This window comes from Neovison vison, chromosome 13 (genome assembly GCF_020171115.1).
Source record: "Neovison vison isolate M4711 chromosome 13, ASM_NN_V1, whole genome shotgun sequence".
In the NCBI taxonomy this organism is placed as follows: Eukaryota; Metazoa; Chordata; class Mammalia; order Carnivora; family Mustelidae; genus Neogale; species Neogale vison.
In genome coordinates this window covers 129,129,688-129,146,414 of record NC_058103.1, presented here as the reverse complement: position 1 = coordinate 129,146,414, position 16,727 = coordinate 129,129,688, and the positions used below count along the sequence as shown (strand labels likewise).

General features: G+C 38.9%; 2 protein-coding genes across 5 annotated transcripts in view; one reads left to right on the top strand and one right to left on the bottom strand.

The window, feature by feature from the left end:
- The window catches only part of CYFIP1 (cytoplasmic FMR1 interacting protein 1), a 123,888-nt gene extending 111,392 nt beyond the window's left edge, over positions 1 to 12,496 (top strand). For both annotated transcript variants that reach the window (XM_044231286.1, XM_044231284.1), the window contains exons 29-31: positions 8,272 to 8,510; positions 8,942 to 9,089; positions 11,678 to 12,496. In XM_044231286.1, the coding sequence (XP_044087221.1) occupies positions 8,272 to 8,510; positions 8,942 to 9,089; positions 11,678 to 11,842 (552 nt within the window). In that variant the 3' untranslated portion in view covers positions 11,843 to 12,496. The remainder of the gene's footprint in view (positions 1 to 8,271; positions 8,511 to 8,941; positions 9,090 to 11,677) is intronic.
- A 1,400-nt stretch (positions 12,497 to 13,896) lies between these two features.
- The window catches only part of NIPA2 (NIPA magnesium transporter 2), a 35,237-nt gene continuing 32,406 nt past the window's right edge, over positions 13,897 to 16,727 (bottom strand). For all 3 annotated transcript variants that reach the window (XM_044232174.1, XM_044232173.1, XM_044232175.1), the window contains one exon: positions 13,897 to 15,375. In XM_044232174.1, coding sequence (XP_044088109.1) covers positions 14,741 to 15,375 — 635 coding nt within the window. In that variant the 3' untranslated portion in view covers positions 13,897 to 14,740. The remainder of the gene's footprint in view (positions 15,376 to 16,727) is intronic.

The window sequence follows — 16,727 nt, the reverse complement described above, 5'->3', positions numbered from 1 at the left end:
GATTACAGGCTCTGCGTGACCCTCCCTGGAAGGCATCATGAAGTTCGGTGGGCCTTCTTGGGCCTCAGTGTCTCCAGTGGGGTTCATAACAAGACCTTGTCACAGGGTGGCTGGGAATTTTGAATGCGCTAACATGTACAAAGGGCTTAGGATATTATCTGGCACAGAAGACATACACAATAGATGTTACTTGTTTTTGTTGTCTATCTCTTCATGAAGAAGACTTTCTCATAGTTTTTTTTTTTTTTTTAATATTGTTTTTATTTATTTATTTATTTGACAGACAGAGATCACAAGTAGGTAGAGAGGCATGCAGAGAGGAAAGGGGAAGCAGGCTCCCTGCTGAGCAGAGAGCCCAATGCAGAGCTCGATCCCAGGACCCTGGGATCACAACCCGAGCCGAAGGCAGAGGCTTTAACCCACTGAGCCACCCAGGCACCCCCACAGTTTTTTAATAACAGAAAAAAGTGGGAGTCTCATACAGGAGGCAAGGTATCAGGGTACATTTCCATGATTTTATATCAAATTAAGCTAGATCAGGGTTTCTCAGATGCAGTACTATCCTCAGTTTGGACCAGTTATTTTTTATTGTGGGGATTTCCTATGAATTGTAGGGTGATTAGCAGTGTCTTTGGTACAGCAGCCTTATGGAGATATAACTTAGAAGCAGCAGTTTGAAAAACGCCTGGGGCAAATGAAAGGGAGAGTAGTTTACTTATTTCAGAATGGTCATGCAAAACAGAAATCCTTGAGAGACTTCTCCAGGAACAAAGGAGCAGCAGGTGCCATGTCCATCCCCTGCCCCCCAGCATAAACACATGGCCTCCTGAAATAACCAGCACCATGCTGACACTCAACTACCTCACTTGCTAACACTGCTGCCCCACTCCCCTGTGCTATGCTACAACAGATCTGCACCCTTTAGACAAATATGCCTCACTCCTGTCTCAGGAAGAACCATCCTGCAGAGGATTGGTGCTGCACAAACTTTGCTAACACCACCATACCATGGTCCTCCACTGCTCACCATTACAGCTCTGCCCCTCAGTACACCTTGGCCAGAGCTCATCTGGGGGGCGCCACAGCCTGGCAGTATGCAAGCGCCTTAACGGGCCAGCACCACTTCCAAGTGACTCTTATCCTGTAGAGGGGAAAAGATAACCACACACATCAGTCAGACAGGGCCCAGCAGTGGGTTGGGGCAGACAACTGGTCTGTCTGCAAGCTCTGCCCACCAACAAAAGTTCAGGGGACAACACAGGGAAAGTTTGGTGCTACTGCATCTCTGGCAAACGCCTAGTCTGACTCAATTCAATCTGTAGGTGGTGCAAGACTAGCCCACTAACAACACAGGAACCAACTACTCCCCATAACAGACAGAGCCACTGAAGACAATTAGACTGAAGGAAAAAGCAGCTCAGCCACAACAGCAGGACATACACAACACATAGAGGAGATACCCCTGAAGTGCTAGGTTCTAGTGAACAGGGGACACTGCATAGCAGAGACCTTCTTCATAAGGCCACTACTTTCAAGAGCAGGAGACATAGCTGAATTTCCAAGCACATAGAAACAGACACAGAGAGTTAAAGAAAATGGAGAGAGAGGGGAATATGTCCCAAATGAAAGAATAGGGGGAAAAAAACCCACGAGAGACCTAAGCAAATGGAGATCAGTAATGTGCCTGATAGAGAATTTAAAGTAACCTTATAAAGGTACTCATTGGGTTTAAAAAAAGAGTGGAACACATCAATGAGACCCTTAACAACAGCAAAGAGAACCGATCAGAGATAAAGAACACAATAAATAAAATTAAAAATACACTAGCTGGAATAAATAGAAGGTTAGAAGAGCAGAAGAACGTATCAGTGACCTGCAGGACAGAGAAATATAAAATAGTCAAGCTGAGCAGGTGAGAGAAATAAAATTATGCAGAATGAGATTTGATGTAGGGAACACAGGAACATGATCAAGTATAACAACATTTGTATTATTAGGGATCCCAGAAGAAGGGAGAGAAGGGGGGCAGAAAATTTATTTGAAGAAATAATAGATGAAAACTTCCCAAATCTGGGAAAGGAAAGAGAAGTCCAGATCCAGGAGTCACGGAGAGCCACCAATGAAATCTACCCAAGTAGGTCCACACCAAGACACATAGTAATTAAAATGGCAAAAAGTAGTGATAGAGAATTTTAAAAGCAGAAAGTGAAAACTGTTATGTACAAGGGAAACCAAATGAAACTATCAAGATTCCTCAGCAGAAATTTCGAAGAACAGAAAGGAGTGGCATGATCTATAGATTCATCATACTGAAAGGAAAAAAATCAGCCAAGAATACCCTGTTCATAAGGCTATCATTCAGAATAGAAGGAGAGAATAAAAGTTTCTCACAAAAACACAAGTTAAAGGAATTTATGACCACTAAACCAGCCCTACTAGAAATGTTAAAGGGGATTCTTTGAGTAGGAAGGAAAAACCATAATTAAGACTAAGAAAAATTGGAAGCACAAAAACAATAAAAATAAACATATCCATAAAAGTCCCAGGATTTACAAAACAAAAGGATGTCAAGTATGATACCATATACCTAAAATGTGGGGGGAAGGAGTAAAGAATGGGTTCAAACTTAAGCAAACATCATCTTAATATAGACTGCAATATGCAGAAGGTGTTAAATACAAACCTAATGTTAACCACAAATCAAAAACCAGTATCACACAGGCAAAAAAAATAAAGAGAAGTGAATCAAAGTAAATTACTAAAGAAAGCTGGCAAACTGAGAGAAGAGAGCAAGAGAAGAAAGGTACAGAGATAAACTACAAAAACAACCACAAGACAAGTACCAAATTGGCAATAATACACATATATGAATGATTACTTTGAATGTAAATGTATAAAGTCTCCAGTCAAAAGATATAGGGTGTGGGGCGCCTGGGTGGCTCGGTGGGTTAGGCCGCTGCCTTCGGCTCGGGTCATGATCTCAGGGTCCTGGGATCGAGCCCCGCATCGGGCTCTCTGCTCAGCAGGGGGCCTGCTTCCCTTCCTCTCTCTCTGCCTGCCTCTCTGCCTACTTGTGACCTCTCTCTGTCAAATAAATAAATAAAATCTTTAAAAAAAAAAAAAAGATATAGGGTGATAAAAATCTTAAAAAAATTTGTAAACCACATCGGGCTCTCTGCTCAGCAGGGAGCCTGCTTCCCCCCACCCCCTTTCTGCCTACCCCTCTGCCTACTTGTGATCTCTGTCAAATAAATAAATAAAAATATTTTTTAAAAAATTTATAAAAAGATATAGGGCGATGGAATGGATTAAAAAAAAAAACAAGACCCATCTATGTGCTGCCTACAAGAGACTCATTTCAGACCTAAAGACACATGTAGATTGAAAGTGAGGGCATGGAGAAACATTTATCCTGCAAATGGATGTGAGGGTAAAGCCAGGGTAGCAATACTTGTAGTGGACAAAACAGACACTAAAACAAAGACTGTCACAAGTTATAAAGAAAGGCACTGTATAAATCATAAAAAGAACAATCCAGCAAGAAGATAAAACAATTGTAAATACTTATGCCCCTAATATGAAAGCACCCAAATACATAAAGGAGTTAATAACAAACATGAAGTTAGTAACTGGCAGTAATACAATAATATTAGGGGAATTTAACACCCCACTTATCAGTGGACATCAAACAAAATCAACAAGGAAGCAGTGGCTTTGAATAACACACTAAAGTATATAACATATATTCAGAACATCCCTCCTAAAACAGCAGCATACACACTCTTCAAGTGCACACAAAACATCCTCCAGAATAGATCACATATTAGCCCACAAAACAGGTCTCAACAAATTATAAAAGACTGAAGTCATGCCATACATCTTTTCTGACCACAACACTATGAAACTAGAAGTCAGCCATAGGAGAAAATCTGGAAAGATCACAAATAACATGCTACTAAACAATAAATGGGTCAAACAAGAAATCAAAAAGGAAATAAAAAATTACATGGTAACAAATGAAAATGAAAACAATAGTTCAAAGTCTTAGGGATACAACAAGGGTGGTTCTAAGAAGGAAGTTTATAGCAATGTAGGCTTACCTCAAGAAGCAAAAACAGTCCCAGACAACCTAACCTTACATCTAAAGGAGCTAGGAAAAGAACAGCTATCAAAACCCAAAACCAGCAGAAGGAAGGAAGGAATGAATATTAGAGCAGAAATAAATGAGATTGAATCTAAAATATATATAATGTAATAAATCTGAAACCAGGAACTTGTTCCTTGAAAAAACCAAAATTGATAAACCTTTAGCCTTTCATTTTAAAACCTTTCATTTTTAAAAAAGAAGAGAGGGAATACTCAAATCAATATTAGAAATGAAAGGGGCTCCTGGGTGGCTCAGTGGGTTAAAGCCTCTGCCTTTAGCTCAGGTCATGATCCCAGGGCCTGGGATCAGACTCTGTGCTCTGCAGGGAGCCTGCTTCCTCCTCTCTCTGTGCCTGCCTCTCTGCCTACTTGTGATCTCTGTCTGTCAAATAAATAAAATCTTTTTTAAAAAATGAGAAAAGAGAAATCACAACCAATACCACAGAAAGACAGTTATAAGAGAATATTATGAAAAATTATATTCTAACAAATGGACAACCTTGAAGAAATAGATAAATTGCTAGAAATATTTAACTTCCCAACCCTGAAGCAGGAAGAAACAGAAAATTTGAACAGACCAATTACCAGCAATGAAATTGAATCAGTAATCAAAAACCCAACAAACAGAAGTCCAAGAACAGACAACTTTACAGGTAAATTTTACCAAAGTCTATTCTTCTCAAACTATTCCAAAAAAACAGGAAAAAAAAGGAAACTTCCAGATTTATTGCATGAGGATAGCATCACCCTGATACCAAAACTAGATAAAGAAACCACCAAAAAAAAAAAGGAACTACAGGCCAAGATCTCTGATGAATATAGATGCAAAAGTCCTCAACAAAATACTAGCAAACCGAATCCAACAAATACATTAGAAGTCATTCACAATCATGTGGGATTCATTCCTGGGATGAAAGAGTGTTTCAGTATCCACAGGTCAGTCAATGTGATACATCGATAAGAAAATTGGATAAAAACCATATGATCATTGGGGCACCTTGGGTGGCTTAGTCCATTAAGCATCAACTCTTGATTTCAGATCAGGTTATGATCTTAGGGTTGTGAGATCAAGCCCCATGTCAAGCTCCGTGTTTTGTGGAGCCTGCTTAAGATTCTCTCTCCTTCTTCCTCTGCCCCTCCCTGTGCCCCAGCCCCCCCAATAAAAGAAAAAGAAAAAACATGATTGTTCGATAGATGCAGAAAAAGGATTTGATAAAGTACAACATCCATTCATGATAAAAACCTTCAAGAAAGTATGTTTAGAGGGAACATACTTCAGTATAATACAGGTCTTACATGGAAAAACCCACAGTGAACATCATACTCAGTTGTAAAAAACAGACCTTTTCCCCTAAGGTTAGGAGTAAGATAGGATGTATACTCTGATCACTTTTATTCAACATAGTTACTGTCGGTTCTAGCCACAGCACTCAAAACAACAAGAAGATAGGACATCCAGATTGGTAAGGAAGAAGTAAAACTTTCATTGTTTGCAGCGGACATGATAACTATATATACAAAACCCTGAAGACACCCACCAAAAAATGACTAGAACTGATAAAGGAATTCAGTATAGTCCCAGGATTCAAAATCAGTGCACAAAAATCCATTGCATTCTTTACACTAATGAAGCTGCAGAAAGAGAAATTTAGACAACAGTCCCATTTACAGTTGTACCAAAAATAGTAAGATATCTAGTAGTAAACTTAACCAAGGAGTTGAAAAACCTGTACTCTGAGAACTATAAAATATTGCTGAAAGAAATTGAAGATGATACAAACAAATGGATAGGTATTTCATGCTCATGGATTGGGAGAATAAATATTGTTAAATATCCTTTATCCAAAGCTACCTACAGATTTAATGCAATCCCTGTCAAAGTACCAAGAGAATTTTCCCAACTAGAACAAATAGTCCTAAAATTTGTATGGAACCACAAAAAACTCCCAAGAAGCCAAAGCAATCTTGAGAAAGCAAAACCAGGTTGGAGGTATCACAGTTCTAGATTACAAGTTAGGCTGCAAAGCTGTACTAATCAAAAAGTATGGTACCGGCAGAAAAATGGTGATCAGTGGAACCGAATAGGAAGACGAGAAGCAATCCCACAATTATGTGGTTAATTAATCTTTGACAGAGGAGGAAAGAATATGAAATGCGAAAAAGTCTCTTCAACAAATGGTGTTGGGAAAACCTGATAACTACATGCAAACATAGAGACTTCACCTTGAGACCTCAATCCATAAATATCCTAGAAGAGAACACAGTAATTTCTCTAACGTTGCCCATAACAATATCTTTCTAGATATGTCTTTTGAAGCAAGGAAAACAAAACAGATAATCTGTTAGGACTTCATCGAAGTAAAAACTTCCATGTAACAGAGGATACAACCAACAAAACCAAAAGACAACTGGTTAAATTGGAGGAGATATTTGCAAGTGACATCTGATAAAGGTTTATTCTCGAATATATATAACTTATACAACTCAACCCCAAAAAACAATCCAATTAAAAATGGGCAGAAGACATGAACATACATTTCTCTATAGAAGACATCCAGATAGACACATGAAAAGATGCTCAACATCACTCCTCATCAGGGAAATGCAAATCAAAACTATAATCAGGTATCATCTCACACCTGTCAGAATGGCTAAAAGCCCCAAACACAAGAAACAAGTGTTCCTGTAGATGCCCAGGAAAAGGAACACTTTGCACTGTTGGTGGGAATGCATACTCGTGGATCCACTCTGGAAAACATTATGGAGGTTCCTCAATAAATTAAAAAGTAGGATTATCATATGATCCAGTAATCATACTACTGGATATTTACCCAAAGAATACAAAACACTAATTTGAAAGGTTATATGCACCCCTGTGTTTATTGCAACGTTATTTATATAAAAGGTAGATTATGGAAACAACCCACATGCCCATTGATAAATGCGCCTGGGTGGCTCAGTGGATTGGGCCGCTGCCTTCGGCTCGGGTCGTGATCTCGGGGTCCTGGGATCGAGTCCCGCATGGGGCTCTCTGCTCGGCAGGGAGCCTGCTTCCTCCTCTCTCTCTCTCTGCCTGCCTCTCTGCCTGCTTGTGATCTCTCTCTGTCAAATAAATAAATAAAATCTAAAAAAAAAAAAAAAAAGATAAATGAATGGATAAAGAAAATGTGGTTACACAGATACACACACATAAAATGGAATATTACTCAGTCATGGAAAATGAAATATTGCCATTTCCAACAATGTGGATTGTGCTCGAGCGTATAATGTCAAATGAAATAAGCCAGTCAAAAAGACAAATACCATATGATTTCACTCATACGTGGAATTTAAGAAAAAAACAAATGAATACAGGAACAAAAAAATTAAAAAACCAGATTCTTTAACTACAACAAACAAATGGATGGTTACTGGATGTGGTGATGTGTGAAGTAAGTAAAGGGTATTAGGAGTATACTTGATGAGCACTGAGTAGTACATGGAATTTTTGGATCACTGTATTGTACACCTGAAATGAATATAACACTATATGTTATCTATATTGGAATTAAAATTTAAGAAAAAATTTTGAAAAAAAAAAAAAACCATAATATCTCTGGCCTCTACCAACTAGATGCCACTCACCTGACCCCAAGCTATGATAACCAAAAAATGTCTCCACACCTTGCCACATGTCCTTTGGAGGCAAAAGCACTCCCAGTTAAGAATAACTTTACTAGACAGTTCTCCTTGACTGAAATATATTTAAGCTACAAAGACCTTTATGTAATAGCTGATATATTTATGTTGTTGATGCTTATTTTTTTTTAAAGATTTTATTTATTTATTTGACAGGCAGATCACAAGTGGGCAGAGAGGCAGGCAGAGAGAGAGGGGGGGAAGCAGGTTCCCCGCCAAGCAGAGAGCCCGATGCAGGACTCGATCCCAGGAGCCTGGGATCATGACCCGAGCAGAAGGCAGAGGCTTTAACCCACTGAGCCACCCAGGTGCCCCTTGTTGATGCTTATTTATAAAAATCCTCTTCTGCAAATTAAGATAGTTTTCCAGTAAGTCAGAAACAAATCTGGGTAGTTTGGTTTCAGCAGCCCTCCTACCCTGGCACATAACGTTCTGTCCTTTGTGCAGCAAATTGCAATAGCAAGAGAGGGGGACTTGCTGACAAAGGAGCGTCTCTGCTGTGGCCTGTCTATGTTCGAAGTCATCCTGACTCGGATCCGGACCTTTCTGGATGACCCCATCTGGCGTGGGCCTCTGCCCAGCAATGGAGTCATGCATGTGGATGAGTGTGTTGAGTTTCACAGACTCTGGAGTGCCATGCAGTTTGTCTATTGTATTCCTGTGGGAACCCACGAGTTTACAGTCGAGTAAGTATGTGTTCAGTGGATGGGGAAGTGGGAGCAGGCTAACACAAAAGACTGCATTCCTCTGGAAGTTCACTAAAAGTTTGCTGAGCTGCTTTAAAGCCATTAAGTGGAAGTATTTACTTCATGCTCAGGAGGTGACTCAGGGTGTTCTCTGAACCCATGGAAACTTGGGCAAGTTGGGTATGCATTTTTCTAGGGGGAGGAAGCGAGGAGTGTCCATGATCTTAAAAAATGGTTAAGAATGTGCCAGAGGAACCCAAAAGAGATGTTTATCAAAAAGAAAGACACATCTCCTGCTGCTCACCGTTCCTTTGCTGGCCTGTTGCAAGCCGTAGATTCCTTGGTCATTGACCTCTGGACACAAACTTATAGAAGAGTTTATTATATTTTTTTGTTGATTACCCATTGTACTTGTTCCTTCTTGTTTCTAGGCAGTGCTTTGGTGACGGGCTCCACTGGGCTGGCTGTATGATCATTGTACTTCTTGGGCAACAGCGGCGCTTTGCTGTCCTGGATTTCTGCTACCATCTACTTAAAGTCCAGAAACATGATGGCAAAGATGAGATTATAAAAAATGTGGTATGTGAAAGAGACTTCTACCATATGTGGAAGTTTCACAAAATAATCATACTTTGTACTTATTAAAAGGCCTTTTTGCAGAATGCTTTTCATCCCGGTACATAAGGTGACACCAACTGAAGCAGCTTTCTTTTCATTTCCAAAATAAATCTAAATATATTTGATAAGTAAAGCAGTCAGGTAGTTAAAGTGCTAGTTTTTCCATTTTCTTTCTCTTTTTAGGGTATTTAGATCTGCTTCATATTATACAGCCTTATAGGATCTGCCTTTTCAGATTATTGGCGTACCATTCCAGTTTCTTTTTTTGTGGCCAAAGGGTGTGTGGTTTTTGTTTGATTTGTTGGTTTGTTTGCTTGTTTTGGCTGCCTTTAGATCATTTTCTCTTTGTCATTTTATGGATTCTTTGTAATTGAATTCTAAAAGTACTCAGCCATTATCTTTTCAAATATTTTAGTTTTTTCTCCTATACTCTCTATTCTCCTCTTTTAGGACTGCAGTTATGTACTTGTTAGACATTCTTCTGGTTCCCTTACCCCTTACCATGTTAGTTTTCAAATTAGTTTCCTAATCCACAAAAGACTGCCAGAGACTTAGTGGTTTAAAATGACACCCATTCTCTCAGTTCTCTCAGTCAGAAATCTGGGTACAGCGTGACTCATCTGGGTCCTTTATCATCTATCTCAAGGCCAAAATTAATGTATCTGTAGGGCTGTGCTCCTTTCTGGAGCATCTAAGGATGAATTTGCTTCCAGGCTCATTCAGGTGGTTGGCTGGACACAGTCCCATGAAGTTGGGAGGACTGAGGTCCCCATTTCCTTGCTGACCATTAGCCCACATCTCAAGTCCCTCCCTCTCTTTCCAGTCTTTCAACTTTTCTTTCTGCCATATCTCCTGCCTCCACCTAGAGAAAGTTCTTTTCTCATTTTATTAGATTGGGGGCTCACCTGGAAAATCTAGAGTACTTTCCCCATTTTAAAGTCTATTATCTTAACTACATTCTCAAAGTCTCTTTTGCCTTGGAAGGCAACATGTCTATAGGTTCTGGGGATTGGGGCGTGGAGGTCTTTGAGGGGCCATTCTAACTCCCATATCTTCATTTTCTTATCTCTCTGGTCTGTTCCCAGAAAAGTGTATTATTTAGTTAACTGATATACTTCAGCTCTACTGTTTTTAATTTTGAATGAATTTATATTTAGAAGTTTGATTTGGTTCTTCAAATCTTGGTGATTGATAATTTTGTCTTCGATGAATTTTTTTTTTTTACAAATTTTATGTATATCTTGTAATTCTAGTATCTTTTTATTATTTTATTTATTTGACAGAGATAACAAGTAAGCAGAGACACAGGCAGAGAGAGAGAGGGGAAGCAGCCCCCCCCCCCAGCTGAGCAGAGTCCAATGCGGGGCTTTCACTCACTGAACCACCCAGGTGCCCCTGTAATTCTAGTATCTGAAGCCTCAAAGGTTATCTAAAACTCTGAAATGTTTTGTGTGCTGGGTTTATTTGCCAGCTCTTGTCTAGTTGAACTTAGATTGCTTTTCTTTTCTTTAAAATTTACTTTATTTGAGGGAGAGGAAAATTCAAGCAGATTGCACGATGTGTGGAGCCTCACGTGGGGCTCAATCTCATGACCTTGAGATTACAACCGAAGCCAAAACCAAGAGTCAGACGCTCAACTGACTTCACCTCCCAGGCATCCCATGGATTGCTTTTCTCCCTAGATTTTTTTTTTCCTCCCTGGATTTTTATTTGCTTCTCATCTCCACAGACTGTTAACAAAATTGGAGTCACTTTAGAGGGGCCTAGCATTATTGGGAGTTTCTAGGTGTAATCCCACTTGCTTATACCTCAGGTCATCTCATCCCATTGCCACTGGTGCCATTTGTCCCTTAGGAGGTCTTGTCTTCCGCTTTACCTCCTGCATAGACAAAACCTGCAATGCTGCTTTTTTTTTTTTTTTTTTTTTTTAAGATTTTATTTATTTGTCAGAGAGAGGGAGAGAGAGCGAGCACAGGCAGACAGAGAGGCAGGCAGAGGCAGAGGGAGAAGCAGGCTCCCTGCCAAGCAAGGAGCCCGATGTGGGACTCGATCCCAGGACGCTGGGATCATGACCTGAGCCGAAGGCAGCTGCTTAACCAACTGAGCCACCCAGGGGTCCCCCTGCAATGCTTTTTAAAGTGTCATCTTGTGTATGTGTGTGGACATGCGTGTGTTCTTTATCCAATTCTGTTGTACTAGCAATCTTATCAAAGTATCCTGTTGACAAGAACTGGAATCTAAGACTTATAGTGGCTTTTCTCCACTGACATTCTTTACATTGCAAGTTTTTAGTACACAGCAGGTTAATACCTATGTGTTGAATGAATAGGTCTATCAGATGTACAGGTAATATAGTTAGTAGCATGAAACCAATGGAGATGTGCTTAAATTCAAAATATATTCATTGTTCCAATAGGTACATTAGAGAGATAAATATGTGTGCTAGTTTGCTGTAATTTTTATGAGAAAATGTGAAAATCCTGCCATTTTGAAACATGAATAAATGTACATGTTTTGATAATAAAACATCCTAATTTTAATTGTTACAGCCATTAAAGAAGATGGTAGAGAGAATTCGCAAGTTCCAGATTCTAAATGATGAAATAATTACTATCTTGGACAAGTACTTGAAGTCTGGTGATGGAGAAAGCACCCCTGTGGAACATGTTCGCTGCTTTCAGCCACCTATCCACCAGTCCCTGGCCAGCAGCTGAGGACATGTACATCATGTTTTTGAAGAGTCTCAGTACTGATTGCATTTAATAACTTTTAAGGGCATGTTTTCCTTTCCATAAACTATTTAGTGAGATTTTTAGGGACTATTTTTCCTTATCTCTGTGCCTGTTAAAGGGGGTACTTTTCAATTTAAAAAAGTTAAATTTTATAAAATTGACTTATTTTTCTAGACTAAAATTGTATATGCCTTTGGTAATTAGAAAGTCTGAGAATATTGGCTGCTGATTGTTGCCATCATGTTCTTACAGAGTAATTTTCCATTTTTTCTATGGAATGTTCCAACAGCTAGCTATGTCAAATTGCTGCTGAGGTCATCCATTTATTCCTTAGCAAAGGATCGATAATGTTTGGGGAAAAATTTACGGACTTAAGAAACATACTACCAGCTCATTGTAATAAAATGCACTACCAATTAGAATTAAACTTAATTATTTAGCTTTTGTTCGGGGATTTTTCCTGATGGGTCTTTTATGAGTAACCTTTTCTAAGTCATTGTTCCCTTCCCTTTTTTGTGTCAGTGTTTCAGAAAAATAGTGAACTTGATTCCTCTGCTTCTACTCAATCCAGTTGTGACAGAATCTAATTTGTAGGGTATGATTTAAAGGTTACAGAAATAAAGCTAATAAAACTTATTTGTGTTTATTCATTTAGTATTGTGACCTGGTGCCTTGGTTGGGGCAAGATACTTATCTGTACAGACTTGGCCCAGGAGATCTAGTCTAGGTCACCTGCCACCTTGAAAGAAGGGACAAGATCATGATAGGGAGTAATTGCCTTATGGCTTTGGAAACAGAACACTAAAACCCATCATACAGCTACTGAAGATAAAGTCTGTGAACTACTCCATTGGACTCTTTAACCTTGACTCTTACTATGAAACAGAACTGTTCATTACGAACTTACCTAAAAATGTTGCTTTAGGTAATATGACTAACACTGGGACCAGCATTCTGCCACAGACTGAGGATAGTATCTGCTCACCCTATACTTTAGTATAGACTATGAGGAATTATGATTAATGCCTAAAATTAAGTGATTCATATTACTAAATCTCTAAGACTCCATTATAAACCAAAATTAAACATTTTTAAACATTAATGCAATTTCCAGTGCTATTAAGATGTTGAATTAAGGGGGCACCTGGGTGGCTCAGTGGGTTAAAGTCTCTGCCTTCAGCTCAGGTCATGATCCCAGGGTCCTGGGATCGAGCCCCACACTGGGCTCTCTGCTCAGTGGGGAGCCTGCTTCCCCCTCTCTGTCTGCCTGCTCTCTGCCTACTTGTGATCTGTCTGCCAAGTAAACAAATAAAATCTTTAAAAAAATTTTTTTTAAATGTTGAATTAAGAATTTATATTAATCTGCATTCTGAGTGCCATATCACAGCCATGGGGGTGAAAATTGGTTCTTACTCTATTTACTATATATCTGTACAAAGTACAGATATACAGTAAATAACATAGTGTATCTGTGATATTAAGATTACATGGGGGAGCAGTTAGAAAAAAAATGTCTACAAAGGCTCCTTAGAGGATTAAAAAATGCTGGGGAAAGGGATTTTATTTCGTGAAACCTGGAGACCATTAACTCTGCCCCAATAAAGCCGGGGGAGAGCTGTGTGGCAGGACACCATCACTATAGTGAGGCTCTGGCAATCCCCTGGCAAGGACAGTGAGGCACCAGTGGTGACTGGTTACACAGTAGGGATCAAGCTGTAGGACCCTGGGCAGGAGCAGCACAATGGGAGCAAGCCCATGTTCTTCCTGCAACCTAGGTGGAAATGGTTTACTTTTTTAAACCCAGTTGATGACTATGATGATAGGTTCTGAAGCTGGATGGAGTTCATTATACTAGTCTACCTTTTTTGCATACATTTGAAATTTTCCATAAACATCTTTTCATGGACATTTTTAAAAGACCAAAATATACAATGGTCTGAACAAACACTAAAGCAAAGTAAAATACTGGGTACAAAGAAACCATTATTTTATAACCACCTTGTTTGTTCTAAGCATTCAGACTTAGAAAAGAACTGTTTCAATTTGTCTTTTTATTATAACATGAGCTAAATTTAAGAAATTAGTCTTTTGACTTTATTTCCCAGAGTTGTTAGAAGATCTAAATGACAATATAACTCATTATGAAAATACACGATGTAAAATGGTAAATCAAGATTCCAAGTATCAAGGAATTAGAGTAAGTCAAGAATGAAACCAGTCAGGCTGCAGCCTGACATATGTAGGATGCACTGGTTTAGCAAGGTGCCATCAAGGAATAGGAAGACCATCAAATGTGGGGTGATTAAGTCACAGTGTGAGAAACATCTCCCATGGGGCAAGTTCCTACCCTTTATTGTTTGGTAAATTTGAGTTTTTCTTCATTTCATAACTTAGGATTCTCTTAAACTAATATTTCAAAATTTAAAAAAATTCATCAAACAGGAGTCATTCTTATAGGTAAGGTAAATCACAGGATAAGGTATTAGGAAAATTTTGTTCCTTTTTAAATCAAAAAGCCTTCAAATGGTCAGGGATTGATGGACTGGGTATGACAAATGTACATTTCAGATTTTAATCACCAATGAAAAAATAAAGCATTTTTGTCAACTTAAAACTGTAAGTGCATTTAGATTGTGGTGAAAGAAAAATTTAAAATACCTCTATAATAATAGAATGTTAATAGAAATTGGCCATGTACTGAGGTCATTTTAGTGAGCTACCATCATGTAAATATAATAATTTCTTGGTCCAAATCAGTGAAACTTGTAAAAGATTGTCTCCAGAGAACATTTTTTGAGAACAATGCTTTTTCAGACACATTCTGATATTCAAATTCACTTGATAACACAATTACAGATTAACCTTTTAATTACATTTTTCTTAAAAAGCTGTGAGATTTCCATTTCTTCGCGAGATATTTTCACTACTGTGTTGTTCAATTCCACAGGTCAAGTTTTCTTCATTATTATTAAGAACTTCATACATGTTACAGAGATTGCCATTCATTGCTTTTTCGTCTTTTCGAAAAGACACAGGGAGACTTGCTAGACTAAAGCTGACGTCTTTAAAGGCATGCAACAAAAATATTCCCACAATGATTGTAAAGAAGCCACTCAAAGTACCAATGACATCATCAATAGGCATATCTTGCCATTCCTTAAAAAGGATAGCTGAACAAGTTAAAACTGATGTTGTAAAGAATACATAATATATTGGAGTCACAATGGAAGTGTTGAATATATCCAGGGCCCTGTTCAGGTAATTAATCTGTGTGCTCACACAGACTATAAGGCTCAGCAGCAGAATCCAGGCTAGGGGATGTCTTAGCACAGGTTTTCCAGCAAACAGCTCTTTGATAGCAATGCCCAGGCCCTTAACACAGGAGACTGAAAATGCTCCAATTACAGAGCAGATTGTTATGTACACAAGAATGTTTGTCTGTCCATGGCGAGGTCCCACCACGAAGATTAGTATCAATAACACAATGACCACAAGTGTTGCAAAGACCACAAAACCTGGGGGAGGCAAAGAAAAGTTGTATTTAGTCAAATGCGTAAGTACTAAATAAAACCTCTGAGAATCCAAAACAAATATTAACTCAATAGGAAGGAGAAAAGTTGTGACCTTAAAATAAATATTTTCTTCCTTTTGCTGCCCCAGCAAAAGTATACCCATAAACATTTAGTTAGATGTATATACTGGAAGATTACACTATGCTTCATATTCATAAACTGTTACTAACATTTTTAACATAGCATTTTAGGGCTCATGATAATTAGATCACAGAAAATGGAGATGAGGCTGATTTGCAGCCATCCACTCTAGAATAGCTCACTACTTCCCACCCATTGGAATGCCCTAACTCGAAGAATGGAAACAATCAAACTAATGGAGAGAAATCACAAGATGACCTTGAACACTCAAAAATTTACAGATGGTAGGGGCGCCTGGGTGGCTCAGTGGGTTAAGCCCCTGCCTTCAGCTCAGGTCTCAGGGTCCTGGGATCTCTCCTCAGCAGGGAGTCAGCTTCCCTTCCTCTCTCTGCCTGCCTTTCTGCCTGCCTACTCGTGATCTCTGTCTGTCAAATAAATAAATAAATAACAAATCATTAAAAAAAAATTTACAGATGCTAAAAAGAACAGCAGTTAAAATTCAAGTTTGTCCTAAAAGGAGTACATTTTTCAAATACTTAGAGACAACCACTGGGGTAAATAGCAAATCAAGAAGAGAATCAAAAATACTGTTAGATTCTGGTTGAATGTGGAGAACTGAACCCAGCATAGTAATAGTGAACAACTGTGTAGCACCATGGCCCAGCCACTTTTCTCAGCAATTTGCACAGATTAACTCATTTAATCCTCACATCCACTCTATAATACAGATACCATCATATGCATTTTGAGATGAGGAAACTGAGCCACAGAAGTCATGAATTTACTCTGTTCCCTCCTTAAACTCTGCCAATAAAATAAGGAGTAATAGGATTCTTAAAGAAGCAAATATACAAAAACAAGAACAGGTAGAGGAGGTGATAGTAACAATATTATGGAAGCCAGAAAGCAGAAGATGAACTCGTAACTGTACAACACATCCAAGAAAGCCGAATCCCACATCAACAATGATGAAAGATGGGAAAGTAACTCAGCTTGCAGCACGGAACACTCCGAAGATATAATGGATCTCTGGAAGCGGGGTAAAGGAGAAACAAAACAGGAGACCTGGCTTCAAGTCTATCAAAGAAGCATTAAAATCCAGGAACTCTGCTCAGTTCTGAACATCTAAGGGACTGCCACAGCAAAGTGGAGTACTCTGGCCAGCTGAGTGCGTAGGTAATACACTAAAACAGGGGTTTGGGGTAAGGTCTATG